The sequence below is a fragment of the Triturus cristatus genome, chromosome 7 (genome assembly GCF_964204655.1).
Source record: "Triturus cristatus chromosome 7, aTriCri1.1, whole genome shotgun sequence".
Taxonomy (NCBI): Eukaryota; Metazoa; Chordata; class Amphibia; order Caudata; family Salamandridae; genus Triturus; species Triturus cristatus.
Genome location: NC_140590.1, coordinates 1,833,370,180 through 1,833,387,812, shown reverse-complemented (window position 1 = coordinate 1,833,387,812; position 17,633 = coordinate 1,833,370,180). Strand labels below are relative to the sequence as shown.

Sequence of the window (17,633 nt, the reverse complement as noted above, 5' to 3'; positions counted from 1 at the left end):
AGGTCTAGTCTTTAAAATTGCAAAAAGCTAATAGTAAAGAGAGCAGAGACAAAAGTAAGAGTTAATATGCTTTATTTCAATCATCTGCTTCACTCACAATAAGTATGTTCTAAGTGAGATAGCATAAAGTCACACAGATTTAGTTAGCAGCCATAGTGTCTTCAATCCATTGGTTGTAGTTGCAGACCTTGGCGTAGACTCCAGGATAGTTCTTCTGAGCGCACCCGTATCCCCAGGAGACAACCCCCTGGAGCTCGCCGTTGCAGACCACCGGGCCACCGGAGTCACCCTGACAGAGAAGAAATGATTAAATAAACAACATTTTAATCGATCTGTTGATGCTTTAAACAGGGTTAAAACAAACTTATGTTGAACATCAATCAACGTTACTACTCTGTCTTACAAGTGGTATTATTTTCTCAGTAGAGGCAGACGTACAGGAAAGTGATCAACAATGTCCAGTCCAGTCCAAACAAGCTTTATTCGACACATCGTCATAAAAGCACATAAAATTATAATATTTACAATAAAAATGACATTCAATTATATATAAAAGCCTATTTGGACAATGATTACAATTTACATGTCCCCAATAGTCAATAATTTCCTGAGACAAAACTCTAAATTCGAAGTTGGTCAGACCTGACACAATCATTTCATAGCTTAAAATAGTTTGTAAACAAAATTCATAAAGTTCACAGTTGGTCAGACCTGACACAATCATTTCATAGCTTAAAATAGTTTGTAAACAAAATTCATAGAGTTCACAGTTGGTCAGACCTGACACAATCATTTCATAGCTTAAAATGGTTTGTAGACAAAATTTATAGAGTTCATAATAAACACTATTAAAAAGGAGATATACTATTGGGGAACGTTTAAATATGGTAAATAAACAAGTAGTCTAAAAAACAATGAATATAAGAAGCCCTGTTTGACAGGGCATATTTTTTAAAACTCATGGGTAATAAAAATATATTAACACAGTTTAACGTTGCACATTTTAAACAGCGATGGACTTTGCCCTAATTATCCACATCCATCCTAGGTATATGGCAACTGCTATGAATAAGGGGGATGAGGTATTCGTACACAATATTCTTTCAGCTGCCAAACTGCATCTTGTCCCCAGGATTTTGCATACAGCCCTCAGCCATACTCTACGAGGATTTTCATAGGCTGGGCAGGCAAATAACATATGCGCAACAGTTTCATTGGAGGCCGAGCAACAAGGACACTTAATCTCACTTGTTTTAGTCCACCTCGAGTACTAAAACAAGTGAGGGGCAGCGAACCTGCTCTCAGCTGAAAATAGAGCTTCCTGTCTAAGTGTTTAGTAACAGTCTTCCAGTAAGGTTCATAAGTCGAGATGGGTTTAAATTCCAAGAATTTTCCTGTCAAAGAGGATGCTTCACTGGCACTAAAAACACTTAAAGTGACCATCTCCCAATATTTCTCTTTTAAAACCTTCTTAGTTGGAAAGCAGGCTATAGTGGGTTCGTCCCAGAGTGTCGACATTCCAATTTTAACTAGAATATCTTTCACACCACACAACCAACTAATTTTATGAAAGGTATCAGCTTTTATGATATCCATGAAACCTTCAGCATATTGTTTTAATTCCGGTGTTGTCCACAATCTACGCCAGTATAACACAGTGCGTAGCTTTGCAATATCCTGGAGAGGTTTACTCCCAAGATCGTGGAACAGAGGACAGAGCGGTGTACTTTGTGGGAGATTAAAAATACCTCACAAGAACTTATTTTCAGATGAACTTAATTTTGACAAAACCACCACCTTCCAGTATAGTAAAACCAAACGAAACACCTGGTCAATAGTGCTCGTATGGGCACGAAAACCAGCTTGCAGAGATGACAATATACTGTGCTCATCAACCCAGTCCTGGATCTCGTTAAGAATTAATCTCCCCAATATTTGTTGTAGTGAGTCAATCAGACTGATGGGATGATAATTCCCCCGCAAGGATTTTCAACTTTCTTATACACGGGGATTATTTCGACCCCTTTCCAGGAGTCCGGTATGGGAGCTCCTCGCGCAATTGCGTTAACCAATAATAAGATGTATTTTCCCCATTTGACTTTGTTGTGTAAAAACACGTCAGCGTGGATACCATCTTGGCCGGGGCTCTCCCTCTAATGACTGCACAAAGGGCTACTTCAACATCATTAATAGTGAAAGCTCCATCTACAAAAAATACACAGTTTGTCGCACCTACTGTCGACTCCAAAGTGCTACATGCATATTGTGGTCCAAAGTATTTTACCCACTCTTCCTGGGAAACGTGATTAGTTGGGGAATCAGGAATACAGTCTCTGTCCCACTTAAAAATGGCCCAGAAGTGCTTTCTATCTTTCTTATTGCTGGCCTCTTTCAAGTCCTGCCATCTCTTTTCATCCCAGGAACGTTTTGCTTTGGCCATAGAGTTTTTGTATGCCTGTCTAGCAGCATGTACTGCGGTTAAGTCCCCTCCTTTAATGGCCTTCCCTAGGAGGGCTCTTGTCTGCCGGCAGTCACTGTTGTAGCATCGACAGGAATTCTGATAAGTTGCCTTCTTTTTCTTGTGTGCTTTAAAAACCATAAGATCTCAAGTGTCGGAAAAAGCTATCATGGACTGGGTGACATTCTCCAGACTAGTATTATTGAGATTTATGCTATTCAGCATTACTAGAGCTTGGTCAACCTCCTTGGCTATTTTGTCCAAGGCCTGTAGCTCTTCAACTACACTCGACCACTTAAACCTTCTCATATTATTCGTAAGGAACACATCGTGGGAGTGTAATTCAGCCTCTCTGGTGGTCGCTTGTTCAGGTAACCACCGTTTAAGAGCAACACACAGAGGATTGTGATCACTTTCCATTCGATCTCTCACCTCCATGTCATCAACAGTATTCAGAGATTCAGGCTAACGAGAATATAATCGATCCTACTTTTACTATTTACTTTTGAATGTGTTAAGACCTAACTTATCTTGAGGAGTCCTACCATTTAGTGCTCTAAGCCCTTTATCTAAACAGACAGAGTTTATCTGATCTACCAGCTCAGTCCATTTCTTTAGGGGAGCAAGCTGTAGCTTTGGGACTCCCCACTCGACATCTTCCTCTTCAGTGAGGGGTCATTCCTTCCTGACAAGTGGTTCAAATGTTGTATTAAAGTCACCTACTATGACTATTTTACTTTCTTAGGAATGGAAATTGAGGAGTTCATCTAAAGCCGCTATACCTTGAGACCACCCCCTCTTGTTCTCCTCGCGTAAATATTAAAAATGTCAACCTTACCTAATCAACAATGTAGTATCAAATAAATTAATCAACAGAACAGATGCCAATGATCAAGGGAGACGAATATCCCAAAGTCCATGCCCACACAATAATCACATGTACTGACATACTTTAAGAATGTGGAAACTCAGAAAATGAAGAGCAACACAACACTTAAGTTTAAAGAATTTCTAGCCCTTATAGAGTCGAATAGAAACAAGCATTTGTACTAAATTCTAAATTAAATGCATTGTTACTTACTGCACCTAAAATAGCACTAATTTGCTTCTTACACTCTGGGACAATAACCCTTCATTGGCGGCACACAGTTCCAAGCTGATGCTCTGTTTGGTGGATGACACAAGACAAGCAGTGTCTTGGATGGATTCGGCTCAAGGAGAAGTAGGTTTTCTACTTTTCGAACTTAGCAAGACCCAAGTGATGTAGTAACCCAAATGCGTGCCTTCTAGGTGACTTGTATCACATATTTGGTCCAGACTTCGGGCCACAATACTCTAAAAGCCCCAAGGGCTCAAGGGGCGTGTGCACCCTTCTTCTGTAGTGTAGGCGTGGTCTCAAGGGCTGCTCCCTCATTTGCATGGAGCACTTTGCCTCTATCTTGTAGAGTATTACAGACGTACAGACAAAGGAACAGCTGAAGTCGTCCTTACTGTGCTCCAGTCCACAGTGCATCCCCTAAAAGTGCCCTTTTACAGTGTGGAATTGAATCTTATGGACCCCTCCACTCCAGACATCCCTCTGGAGGTGGGGCAGTAAGTCACTACACACTCCTGCAATGGGATCTCTGTCCCGCTTTGAAATTGAGGCTGTGTTTCCATTGACAAAGTAACAGATGGACCGGCTGCTTTGATCAGCCAGTCTGTCTCTCAAAAACTCAGTTGCCCAGAGGACCGGTGAAAGTTCGTGCCTAGGTTAGGGTAGGACTTTCTGAAGTAGTAAAAGAGATGAGTTGCATCGTTTGCGTTTAGCTGTTATAACAATGACAGCAGAAACTCACAAATCCCTGCATCTTAATATCCTGCCCTCATTGAGCCAGTGCTTCACCTGCAGAGATATAATTATGCTGCCCTAGGGATTGTTCTTGAAATGTCATTACAATCTCCTGTCTAATTAAACATGTACAAACCTCTAGAAAAAAATATCACTACAGCTTCACTGAGTATCAGGTGTTCCCTCCTAATTCCCAACATAAAATATACTTGCTATTACTAGTAACAGGACTAAGGCTGCAAATCTTTTCAGAGAGGGAATATACCTTGAAATGGACAGGTTTTTGGGTGCTTACTTACTTTTCTAGCAGCCCGTTTGCCAGAACACCCACAAATCCACCCCTATCCTTGGATTTGCAAATGCCTAAACTCCACCCTCCTGGCACAGTTTTGATGTTCGCAAACAAAAAAATCTTCATTCCTGATTATGTGAACCAAATGCAGAGTAGGGGCCACTTACATTTGGAGTAAAACCTCCCCTAGGGTACCTCTTACCTGGCATGAATCTTTGCCTCCCTCCAAGTATCCCACACAGATCATGTTATCGGAGATTTCACCAGGATATGCATCACGGCACTGTTTGTCAGTGAGGATTGGAGCGTTGACGCACTGGAGGAGATCTGGGTAGTTAGCTGCAGAAGAGGATGGTGGTAAGTTTACTCAATCTGAGAGCATTAAACCTTGCAAGCAATTACTTAGTTTATGTGTTCATCCATTTGAAAGAAAGAGAAATTTAGTGAAAACAGACTGTGGATTTTAGATCTTCTTCACCAGATACATATGGTTGAATATTTAAAATAATAAATACAAATATTACAACTCATAATGTCGATTGAGCTATGCTCACAGTGGCGGTTGGTGACATTTGAAACTGGTGAGCATAAAAGTTCAGGATGAGTGACATGCTGCGAATGAGCGTAGCGAGCGAGCCCGACCGCCATTAGAGGGATTTGTGGGGGTCCCCCCACCCCAAAACCTTTTTGACACAAGAGTGGGCAAATGGTGCATTTTCAAGCAAATTTGAGACAGCGAGAAGGTTACGAAGGCAATTGTGAAAGTGTAGGTATGACATCAATAAAGAGATTTCGTATGATAATGAAAACAAGACCAAAAAGCGAGTTCTCCTGTGAGCAAGTTATTAAACGTGTTCAAGTCACGCCATGCATCCTTGTTCTTATTGGCCAAACTAAGTGACAATACTACGATAGCACCTTTGGTCTCATTCCCCAAGTTAATACATGAAAATACAACCAACCAAGCAGCCTCCTGACAGTGATATGTGCAGTCAGTGCTCATATGTACTGCATCGCTCTGCTCTAAGAAATCTGTTAAACAAAATCTACTCAGCAGACCAGTACGCTCTGCGCAGTCTGATTTATGTAACCCTCGATTTCCAGCGATAGACCAATGGCAACCCAGGTTTCTATGCACGTCAAGTGACGCAAAATCAATGATTATACGGGGACGATACCGGCAGCAGGTCAACCTGAGGAGATATCGCTCTGCACTGGGTTTTCCCCTTGCGTATTCATCTGTAATGGTGACACTGTGCTGTGCGTATCATTAATTACCCAAATTACGCTTTGATCTATACTAAACCCAGCAGAGCTGGGATTTCCACACTACAAAACGTACACAAAATTTTCTGTAAGCATTGTTGTCAACTCAGGGCACAGATAACATTTGTGCCACCGACAGCTGTTTTTTTGTGGTTTGTTCACAGTTTGCTTAAATTGGGGGCACAGTGGACGCAGGTGGTTTTGGCAAACATTTTGGACATGTCATTTCCATTTTGTCAAACTATTAGCACTCGATAACATGCTAAAAATTATAGAAATGATGAATAATGTTGGCCTAGAGTTCCTGCTATGTCATTAATGCTCTAGCTTGGCACATAGTGGAAGTTAGAGACTGCTTTAGGCTCTTAAAGTTGAGTTATAATTTATAGGGTGACAAAAGCCACAGGTATCCAGACTCCAGAGAGGAGAGGAGACAGACACAAAGACACACTGATCTTATAGGTGGAGAGACACAGGAGGAAGTTTTAAACCAACTCTTAAACTTTTCCATACTCACAATTTTTATGAGATGACCCGACCAAACCACCAACCTCAGCGAACGTTACCGAACCCAACCTCACATTGCTTCTCCTCCCCATCCCCACTAAACACTCGCCGAGACACCATCACTGCCTTCCTTTATCCAGTTCCACTTCCACTTAAGATACACAATGACAATATTACATTTTTACACAATAATTTGTGCCACTTACTTTTGATCAGCATTAAGTGGCACTGGCCGGCTGCTGGTGACCCAAGCCCACTGACTGTCCAGTCGACTCTGGAGTCGGATCTTCATGGTGGCGATTGCAGTCACACAAGGCTCGACTTGAGCCGGCCAGGCCACAGCAGCTGTAAGGTCACAGGTGTGCTCTGACTCTGTCCTGCTCACTTGCCGAGAGGGGGAGAGGGAGAGACAGGCCATGGCCTAGAGTAGCCCACCAATGGCAGGACAGCCAGTCACTGCACAGCTTAAAAATAAGCCATTACATTGATTGGTCATTGCTCCATGGGCAGAACCTCCCACCCCGTGGCTCCACGTACACAAACTGTGCACTAGAGGCCTAGTCAAGGCCCCAGCAACCGTATTTCTCAGCCAGTAGTTGCTGATCCCTTGCTGTTGCGTAGCACCAGGATTGACTTGAGCAGACAAATTCACTGCTCATTAGTGAGACTGGGAGTCTGCGGCTTTGAACAACCCTGTTCACTAATGTGCTCAGTGGAGAAGCCTCTAGTGCACATGTCGGGCTGGCCGGAGAAAGGAAGCCGTCCAACTTAACATGCGCACTTTGTGGCCAAAGTGCCATGCGTTCGCTGCCAGCGACCCATGTGTGCCTGTCTATCAAATTGATTGAAGCCCCAACCACTTCAGAGGTGCTGCAATGCCAGCGGCTGAATGCTGACTTGTGAGTCACGCTTTTTGAATCAGTTTCAATCATTATAAGTGTGCTTTACTGTGTATATTTATTCACATGTACTGGGGTTAAGGGGGTCAAATATTAGTGGGGCAACGCCCCAATGCCCTAAGGCAGGATCCGCCCCTGCATGATGCTTGTATGAGGTCAAATGAGTGTAAAGCCATGCTCACAGCAGTGCACAAACTGAAAAAGACTGGTGATTGTCTGACCTTTTAGCGTATGGTGTGCTGCTTTGACAACAACAGACATAATAGAGGAAGCAGTCGCTGCTGCGGGTGCGGTTTACTTAATCCACCCGTATAAGGGGTCTGAATTCCCCTCTTGTTAGTGACTGTTCTGGGCCATGCACTCATCTTTGGTTTGTACCACCGATTGTGGAGGGGGCATCAAGAATAATATCAAAGCTGGATACTGCTTTGTGAGCTTCAGAACTTGGCTCATTTACTGGGGATCCGTAATCCTTAAGCCAGGGCTGGAGAGGAGAAGGTGACTCATGGAATTATGGACTGTTTGGCTCTGGGCAGGCCACAAATTCAGGCAAGAGAGGCTTCTCGCATGTTAAGGAATCAGAGAAACATGTGTAGCAGGAGACCAGTCTGAAGCAAACATGATGGAGAAAAAAAAACATGATCCTTCACATCACAACTGCTGCACTGGGAGTCCCTCTGACCTGAGCCTGTTCAGACTTCACTTCAGCCACTGACAGAAGGTCCACAATTTAATGGTTATCTGCACACTTACAACCATGACAACATCAGCTCAGATACACTTGATGGAGCAGATCTAATTTACGTTCAGGTATGTTATATTTGCATTTACCAATGTTAGGCACAGAAACTTTAGCATTGTTTGCTGTTTTGTATGTTACCAGCTTAAAAATAACAATTAAGATAATTTTTCTAAAGAGATACTCTGAATTTAAGATTAAGTAGGGTGTACTCACTGCCACTGCTGAGGGTGTTGCCCCATCCTGAGATCAGACAGTCAGTTCCAGCCGGTGCGCAACTGGTGGGCAGGGGGATTGACTGGACGCGTGCGCTGAAGGTGGCGGGCGAAGACAGCTTGATCAGCATGATGTCGTTGTCAATGGTCCAGGAGTTGTAGTTCGGATGCCTGATCACTTTGGCGGAGTCGATGAACACTTCACTGCCTTCGATGACTTCAATGTTATGTTCACCCAGTCTGACCTGGATACGGCTACAGAGAGGATTGAAAGCTTAAAAAGTATTTCTTTGATATAAAAGATAGACAGTTCATGAGCATTATCATTCGCCTTTAAAAATGTATCTATAGCTGGGGGCCTGTGGAGCTGGATTATAGGGGTGCAATGTTTCACCAATGTCAGAGTTTGCATTTGCAGTGAGCATGTTCTCACTTGTCAGATGGGTTATGATGTGTTGGTGTATTACATGGGGACACATAGGAACTTTGAGAAGGTGACGACCTCACTCCATGTCATTCTGGACAATGATTCTAGCCTTGGGTTGTTTTGCATCCATTGAACTAATTGGACTAACACATTTGAGTAAGATTTAATACCAGTTATTTGCAAGTGAAAAGCCCAGGACTGAAAATAATGTCTGAAATGTCATGGAGTGAGGTGACCACCCTAACCTTTGAGATCTGGAAATGTTGGTGTAAAAAGGGTCTGGAATTGATAAAATCTACATAATCTTCCCCTTCCTAAGTAAGATTGTCATGAAATGAGGAAATATGCTTATATTTGCACAGCAGAGGTTTGAAGATTGTTGGCTCATGCCCACTAAGATATTATCATAGCACAGAGGCTGGTTGCAAAAATGCATATGTTGGATTTCCGTAGCATGCTCCCTGAGTGGAAGACTGCCTTACCACAGATAACTGGGCATGTTAGCCAGAGAACATCCCTAAAACTCCTCCCTGCCATTATGACCAGTGTGTATATTTAACAAAGTCTGTTGCCAATACTGCCAAACAGTGTGTGTGTGTGTGTGTGTGGGTGCGTGCATGCATGTGCGTGTGTGTGTGTGTGTGTGTATATAGATATATCTTTACCTCTCAAATGTCAATGAAAGTTTCCCTATATGTTTCTTCAGTGTCTGTGCAAACCTTCAGTAAAGCGGCTGGGGGAGTACATAGACACCCTGGCATTTGAAGGGTTACTGTCCTGCCCTCCTGTGTTTGCTACATACTGCAATAGCGAAGTGCTTGCCATTGTATTAAAACTACACAGCATACAGTGGCTAATACTTTCCTATCACAGTTCATTATTTGAATAACTTGAAGGTGGCCATCTTGAAGCATGTAGGAGCTTTGATCAGTTCCTATTTAGGTTGCACAGTAGATAGTACCACAGGCCTGACCTTCTGGGTTGCTACTCACAGAGGTAGCCCTAATCTGCCTTTCCCTGTTTCTGTTTTCATGGCCAGACCATGGGTAGCCACGGTTGCTACAAGGCTGACTAAGAAAGATCATGGCTTAGCATTGTGTTTGCTTGACCCTTTGGTCTGTGACTTTCTACACCCTCCTTATGAAGTACAGAAGTGGTAAATCTTATTTACTTCTGATTTAAAGGGAGAAATGATCTTTGCAATTCTTGGACTTGTTTGCCAAAACAGCAATTATGCAGCTAAACAAGTCAATTTCACCTCTAAACCCCTTCCTTGATATAATCTAAAGTAGATTGGTCATTACCCTCAAGATACTTACATAAATTGTGGTTTCCGTCTACATCGAGGGGAAGATTTAGTAACATTTTCATTGTGGATGCCCCACACAGGTTATTTGTGATTTAGAAAGCCATGCAAATCAGGCTTGTGTGGCTTTCAGTGGGTCTTTCCCCAAAAAGAATGCAAGACAGCTTATAGCCATTCCTTGCATTACCTGCCATTTCCTTGGGAAGGCGTTCCATGGGTGAAGCATGGGTGTTCCTATGCATCCAGGCATGGTATTTTGGCACAATCCCAGATTTACTAAAGCTAGTAAACCTGGGAATGTGTCTAAAAGCTACTCCTCTCTAAATCAGGTGTAAAGAGAAGAAATAGCTTTGAGTCTCCACATTACTTCCTCGTTCTATGCGTGCGGAATTCTGCAGCACACATCGAAGGAGTAATATGCATATAAGAACTGTTTATCTGCAGGAACGTGTTCCTTCTTGCTCAGAAACAATCCTCTCTAACACAAACCCCCGCATGCCATGGTGTAAGGGTGCTGCATTGGTGCTAGGCAGCATACAGTGTGCCAGGGCTAGGAGACAGCAGAAATGTGCTGTATCTTACTTGATATGGAGCACTTCTTTGGTTTCCCTTTCAAGCAATACAGCACAGCCTATGTTGCATGAAAAATTGGGAATTCATAGCACTTGCCCTTATTGTAAATTGACTGCTTAATACAGTAATCGATTGCCGAATCTGCAACCCACCGTAACCAAAATGCATTGTAAACACATGTTGAGGTCAGAAGGTCATGCTGGCTTCACACTGTAGAGCCTGAAATATTTTCTCAAAGTGGGCTGATCCAACTGCCTTTTTTTTCCTTTTTAAGGTCATTTAATTAGTTTTTTTCTGAAAAAAAGTTCATCATGCCCCATCATGTGCTTGATAGTACTCCATGCTAAGATATCTTTGTTGGCTGGTGGCTGTGCAAAGCTTTTAAAAATGAACATTATTTTAATTATTGTTCTGTAGTGTGGCCCTATGACTTACGATTTGTAGCAGTGAGCGGCGGAGACCACCCATTCGCTGTTGATCACAGACCCACCGCAGAAGTGGTAGCCAGAGTTCAGAGACGCCTGGTAGGGGACAGAGTTTTCGGGACAGGTGTACCCTCCGACGATTTTGTCGTCATCTTCGAAAGAAAAGGCAACTGGAAACAAAGGCCGTGAGAATGTAGGGTTGGTCAATCAAGAGAATCAATCTATGTACACAGACAACCTATTTCAAATGGCTAGTCCCAAAATAAGTAAAAAAATAAAATAATTATAGCTATTTTCACAGATTGCCCCTGATGGGTTCCTCTTATATTCTCTGCTTCTTTCACTGAAATTCAGTAGGCAAAGATCTACCATCAATTGTAAATTGCACCATATTGAGACCCTCTAACCTCAAAACACCCCAACCAATGTCATTCCCACAATCAGAACGCCGGATATCTCATAGGGTGCTTCATATGCGAAGAACCAGAATATTCTGGAAAAAACATTGTGCTACATTATTGTCATAACGAAGTTGTCGATTACCCAAAAATAGTGACATTAAGTATATGTAGGTAATTATAGGTTTAAGGAATTTAACTTCATCTTTATTTACCTTGAATATTTACATATTGTTAATCTATTATTAGCTGTCTATACATACCGTAGCTGTATATACTTACGTAGATGTTATTTTGGTTGTCTATATTTTGCCTAAAGTCGCTATAAAAATCCACTATTGCCCGCTGTTCGTGGAAACAAACGGCAAAATTTTATCTTTTTGAAACAGCTTTCAGCAAAACATTACTAATTTTCAGTCTTTGGGCCTTATTTAGATCTCAATGGACAGGTGACCCTGTCGCAACGGTGACGTATATCCCATCCGCTGAAATATAAATCTCATTATGTCCTATGGGATTTATATTTCAGCTTACAGGATATCTGTTACCGTTATGACAGAGTCTTGGGTCACATGTACAAAGGTAATTATTTGCGATTACCGAATAACACATTTTTGCGATCCGGCCTTTGGTAATCTCAAACACCAATGTACAAATATGTCTTTCCTACATTTTGCAATTCCCAGTGGTTTGCAAATTGACCTAACTTATGAATATTAATGAGGTAGGGATCGGTTTGTGACCCACTGGGAATCGCTTAAATCACAGTGATGGCGGCCTGCAATAATTTTTTTTAAACGCAGCCTGTTTCCCTCAAAAGATAACGGGATGCATTTAAAAAAGAAAAACAAAATGTTTTCTTTTTTATTTTTAAGAGTAGGCAGTGCTCCCTGAGACCACTGTCTGCTTGTAAAACATGTGTTTACAAACATTCACAAAGGGAAGGGATCCCTTGGGCACCTCTTCACATTTGCGAATGGGTTACCAAATGCAAATGTTTTGCGACCACATTTCGATGGCAAAACATTCAAACATCCCAGTGCAACTGGGTTTTAGAAAGGGATGCCCTAAACATGTCCCTTCCTAATACGGAATCGCAAACCCAATTTGTGAGTTGGTAATAGGTTACCGAATTGCAAATAGGTCTTGCGCATATGAAAAAGTCTTTTTACGTCCGTAAACAGGCCGATTCTGCAAATCCGCCTATTTGCAATCACAAAAACTCTTGGTACATGTAGTCGTAACATTCCTAATTAATGCAACATTCAGCTCCCTTCTGTTTCTGAAGATTTACATGAATCCTCACTTCTCACAAAAAAGTGGTTCTAAGCCAAATAGCACAAATACTTACAAATTTACTCAATACATAACCATCAGCAAAGTGGCTCTTAACTGACGATTTTAATATGCAATGTATGAAGGACTCAGAAAACCCAGATTTTGTAACCCAATAGAACCATCGATGGAATATTCCAATACGAATATTCCAATTGAGGCAGATGGAAAAATGGGTGACATTCGCATAAATCCATTCAACACAAGTTTTTCATTCTTAAAAGCATAAAGTCATGAGCCATCCAGCCTCCTACTGACATCTTCACCCACATCTCCATCCATTTACTCATGTACAAACCATTGAAAGGTCCAGGCAAAACATGATATAACATGTACTTGTAAACACACGTTCACCCATGGGGCATCTTGGTACTGAAATGACAGATGTCTACCCTCAACTTGCTATACTTAACCATCTCAGTTGCTCAACCATCAATTCACTTACCCATCCATACAACCATACTGAAACATACACATCAAACAGGCCAGGATGTTTGCTGTGATGCTGCAGACTTTGCTGTACTGTTATTTGAGAGAGGAGGCTTCTCTGATACTTCATGTGCTTTGCCTGTTCTGTGACAGTAGGAAGTTTGTACTGCTGCTGTAGTGTCAGGGAGGGATTCTCCCACTGCTGTTATTGTGCTGCACCTCTTCTGTGAAGGAGGAAGCTTCCATGTCTGCTCATATGGTGCCTGTTCCATGACTGCTCGAAGTCTGCATTGCTGATGTCCAGCTGTGTCTGTTGATGGATGCTATGGTATATTTCTTTTCTGAAGATGGGAAGCTTGCACAGGTAAGCCTGGCTGTTCCTGCTCAATGAGTGACACTGCATTGCTGATGGAGTGCTGTGTCTGTTGATGGATGCTATGGTATATTTCTTCTCTGAAGATGGGAAGCTTGCACAGGTAAGCCTGGCTGTTCCTGCTCAATGAGTGACACTGCATTGCTGATGGAGTGCTGTGTCTGTTGATGGATGCTATGGTATATTTCTGCTCTGAAGATGGGAAGCTTGCACAGGTAAGCCTGGCTGTTCCTGCTCAATGAGTGACACTGCATTGCTGATGTCCAGCTGTGTCTGTTGATGGATGCTATGGTATATTTCTTCTCTGAAGATGGGAAGCTTGCACAGGTAAGCCTGGCTGTTCCTGCTCAATGAGTGACACCGCATTGCTGATGGAGTGCTGTATCCATTCTGTAAGGGAGGGAAGCTTGTTCTCTCATGTTCCAGAAGTATTATTCATGTACCCTATTGTATATCTGCCTGAATGTGTCATGGGTGTGCCGCTCGCTGGGGGTTCTAAGCATGTGTGTGAGACTTCATTCGTCGTACCTGTCTTATTGGAAGACCTGTGGGAGGGTTGGCACCTTTCTCAGTGAAGAATGCTTGACATGTCTGTGTATGCTGAGGTTATGGAGGAGCAAGGAGATGGTACTTAGATAGTAAACCCCACTGAAACAATTTCTCTGCCTCTGTTTGCATTAAACTATTAAAAATAGTCTAGACAGCTCTGAAATACTTCTGACGTGCTTTCATCTTGGAATTCCTGCTTTAAGTTTACACTTAAAGAGGTTGAATACTTGTGATGATTTCTGTGATTTATTTTATTTGACTTGGCATGAAAATATTAGCCATATTAATAGTCACAGATTCAATCCTCCTAGAATAGCTTGGATGCCTGATATACCTGACCAGAGAATTGCATGTAATGTTAGAACTCACATTCGTAGTCTAGTTAAGATAGCTTAGTGCGTAAAGGCTCTTGTTACAGAAACCCTTGTGTAGCATTTGCATCCACTCAGTGCTTTCCTTTGGTGTCTCCCTAAATACCCCTCATCAGCTGCTGCACAGCAGGTGGTACCTGGAGGCTACCTTGGAATTGGTGACCTCCATCCTCTTTCTGCCTCAGCCTGGTCTATCCACCCTTCATGTGGTTGTTTCCCTTAAAGTCATCACACCATGGTGTCCTGCCACGTCACCATGGTGCGGAGACAGCTCCTGGGTCAACCAATCAGCTGACAGTCATTCAAATAGTGAGATGATTCACAGATCAGTGGTGCATCTGGCTTAAGCCATGCTGACACGTCACCCTACTACAACAGTACACAATTCCTGTCACCATTATATGCACAATACAACTCAAAGCCATACAGCTGTCTAAGTGTTTGCTCTCTCAGCAGAACATTCTTTCATGTTAAATTAACAAAGATAAACCTGTCAATAATCAAAAAATCCATTGAGGAACAGTAAAAATAAACCCACTATATCCACACACACTGACATTAAAGACAAACAATTAGGAAATGGACTGACGAGGAGAAGCCAAGCAAAGGACAACCATACACCCCAGTGAAATGATACAAACTTCGATGTCCTTCAGCAGACTACTCCAAACATCTTGTTCATATCCTCAGATTTGTGATACCATTTCTATATGTTGAATTAAAAGGGAGAGAGTATGAGGACTTACTGGTTCTTTGTTGTGTAGCTCACCAGAATGTACAAGGTTTGTATGCTCCAGGTAGTTTCAAACTTTTCTTTCCTGGAGTTTTAGTTTTAGGTGCTTTATGTTATAATATTCTGCAGCATTTTGTCTACTGTTTTGCATTTTTTTCATAGCCTACTATCCCTGATTCCACTCTTCTTCCAAGGGTGGCCTTCTGCTGGGCCTGGGTTACTACAAGACCTGTTGTCGCTGCCAATCCCACGCCTGCTCTGCTGAAGCATGATGCTAGCATGGTCTCCTGGGCTTCTCTGCCCTACACTGCTCTGAGGAGGAACTGGACTAGAATGGACAGCATCTTACAGACTATCTGACATAGGCCCTTCACTGGCTGGCCTTACTCTTCCAAATAACTGGAAACTAACACCCCTAACCCTGCCCGCTACAATCCCTCCAGTAGAGCCAGCCTGCGCTATCCTTTTCGTTGCATACACCTCATTCCTTCTTGGAAAAACTTCTATTCACACCCCTAACATTATTGAACATGCTACGCCTCTGCAAATAGGGTGAGAATAGAGTCATCTCAAAACAAAGGGGAACTTTTTAAAAGTTTCATTAAATATTAGCATTGAATTAACTCACCAGCTGCCCCCAGGAAGGCGAATAGCAGGAAATGATGCATGATTGCTGGGAGTCTACTTAGCAGGGATAGACATGCCTGAAGAAGGATGGAGTATTTATACCAGAGAAACAATTCCATATCAGTCACTCAAGGTCTTCTCCATCTGCTCAGTTTCCCTGGCACGATTTAGTTTGATTAAATTGAGTGATTTTTCATGTCATGTCAGCTCCTGGCAGACCTTGCTGCAGGGGAATCCAAGAACTATTTGATATGCAACATGATCTAGATGAAAGGCAGTGGGTGGAAACAGCTTTAAGCATTGCATGTAGTGTGACCTTTGGGATTTTGAAAACTCAATCCTGCTCAAGGATGACTTACAAATGTCACAACTCTTGCAATTTTTCAAAAATATAAAGTTTGCAACATTTGTAAATCTTTGACCGTGGGGTTATTTTTCCACAAATAAATGTTTGAGAATAATTTCTCCTCAAATATTTTTCATCTCTATAACGTGGGCTCCTGCCTGCTCCTCAGAGAAGAATCAAAGGACCTGATGTAGATCTCGGCTGACGTGTCACTCTATCACAACGGTGACAGGTATCCTGTCTGCCAACATATAAATGCCGTAGGATACAATGGGATTTATATTTCAGTGGATGGGATGTCCATCACTGCTGTGATGGAGTAACCCGCCCGCCAAAATCTAAACCTGGACCTAAATCCCTTCTGTCACAAATTACTGGAGGGCTGGATTAGAATTCCATGGAAACCTTGTTCCCGGGCCATTGTGCCACTGTACTTTTATGATGTTTTATGATTTTTATAGTGAAGCAAAAGGGTATGCAGTTCCTAAAGTTAGCGCAGTGTGTGTTAGAATCACTACAGGTACCAGCGTGATGCTGTGAAATTGATGAAATGGGTAGGAGTGGATGTTACTCCTTCTGGAAAAGAAGACCCTGACACACCCAACAAGCGGGTGTCTTGCTTCATCACCGGGTCTTTGCTCCTTATCAGGCCGGCGGTGCAATGCCCGATCAGGCACCCAATGGGACCTTCCTGTCGGAGATCTTTATTTCCAACGCCGATGAGTGAGGTGTGTGGGGGGGAAAGTTAGTTATAATAAATGGTGTAGGTGCAAGTGAGGTGAAAGGTAAGTGTACTAAAACAGGGGTAGGTGATCCACTTCAAACAATTTTAATAAAGCATGGTCACCATCCTGATTAAAATCAAATAATCCGCACATCTCTCACCATTAGGTATGTGAGTAAACGTGCTAAAAGGATAGAAGGGTCGACATGTTTCTTGCCTTGTATTAAATTAAATGGCAATTCTTCAGGACCAAAAAACAAACATATACGGCTACCTGCACCTTTTTGGTGGTGGCCACAACCTCTAAGAGGTATCAGTGGTGGACACACGTACAGCACCCTAAAAACGTGTGGTACCGTGAGTAACAAGAACACACAACCCTCATAGGCTGTGAAGAATATGAGGCCAGGGTAGGAAGGCACTAAATTTTAGTGTCGATTCCGTTTTAGAGGAATTACCGTGTACCTAAGACCTCGCCCGCCGCTATAGTCTGGTGGTTGTCCGCCCGACTCGCTCCTAGAAATGAGAGCAGGTCGGCGTACATGATTTTTATAACAATATGGAACAAAAGTCCACAAACGACTAGCATTTCTTTGTTTTGTATAAGAAAAAGAATTGGAATTCAAAACAAGATGTCATTCAGAGCAGTTGACAAGCGCTGAATGACTTTGAAAGAATGGCAGGTATTTGTCAGATGGAGTTGAATTGCAGAAAATGACCTAATGATATGAAGAGGCTAGTGGAAATAATGATGTTAGGAAAAACAATGGTTTATTGAAAATCCTGCTATAACGAAGAATACATGCTGAA

General features: G+C 42.3%; 1 protein-coding gene and 1 gene segment (V, D, J or C); both read right to left on the bottom strand.

Annotated features, from left to right (window-relative positions):
- Positions 1-17,633, bottom strand: part of LOC146813330 (T cell receptor beta constant 2-like) — a 934,578-nt gene that overhangs the window by 221,313 nt on the left and 695,632 nt on the right.
- LOC146813342 (anionic trypsin-like) lies at positions 56-15,818 on the bottom strand. Its single transcript, XM_085620156.1, has 5 exons — positions 15,755-15,818; positions 10,949-11,108; positions 8,209-8,462; positions 4,784-4,920; positions 56-289 (listed from the first exon to the last, which is right to left on the bottom strand). The coding sequence occupies exons 1-5, from the start codon at positions 15,792-15,794 to the stop codon at positions 140-142; spliced, it is 741 nt and encodes a 246-aa protein (XP_085476282.1). The 5' UTR covers positions 15,795-15,818; the 3' UTR covers positions 56-139.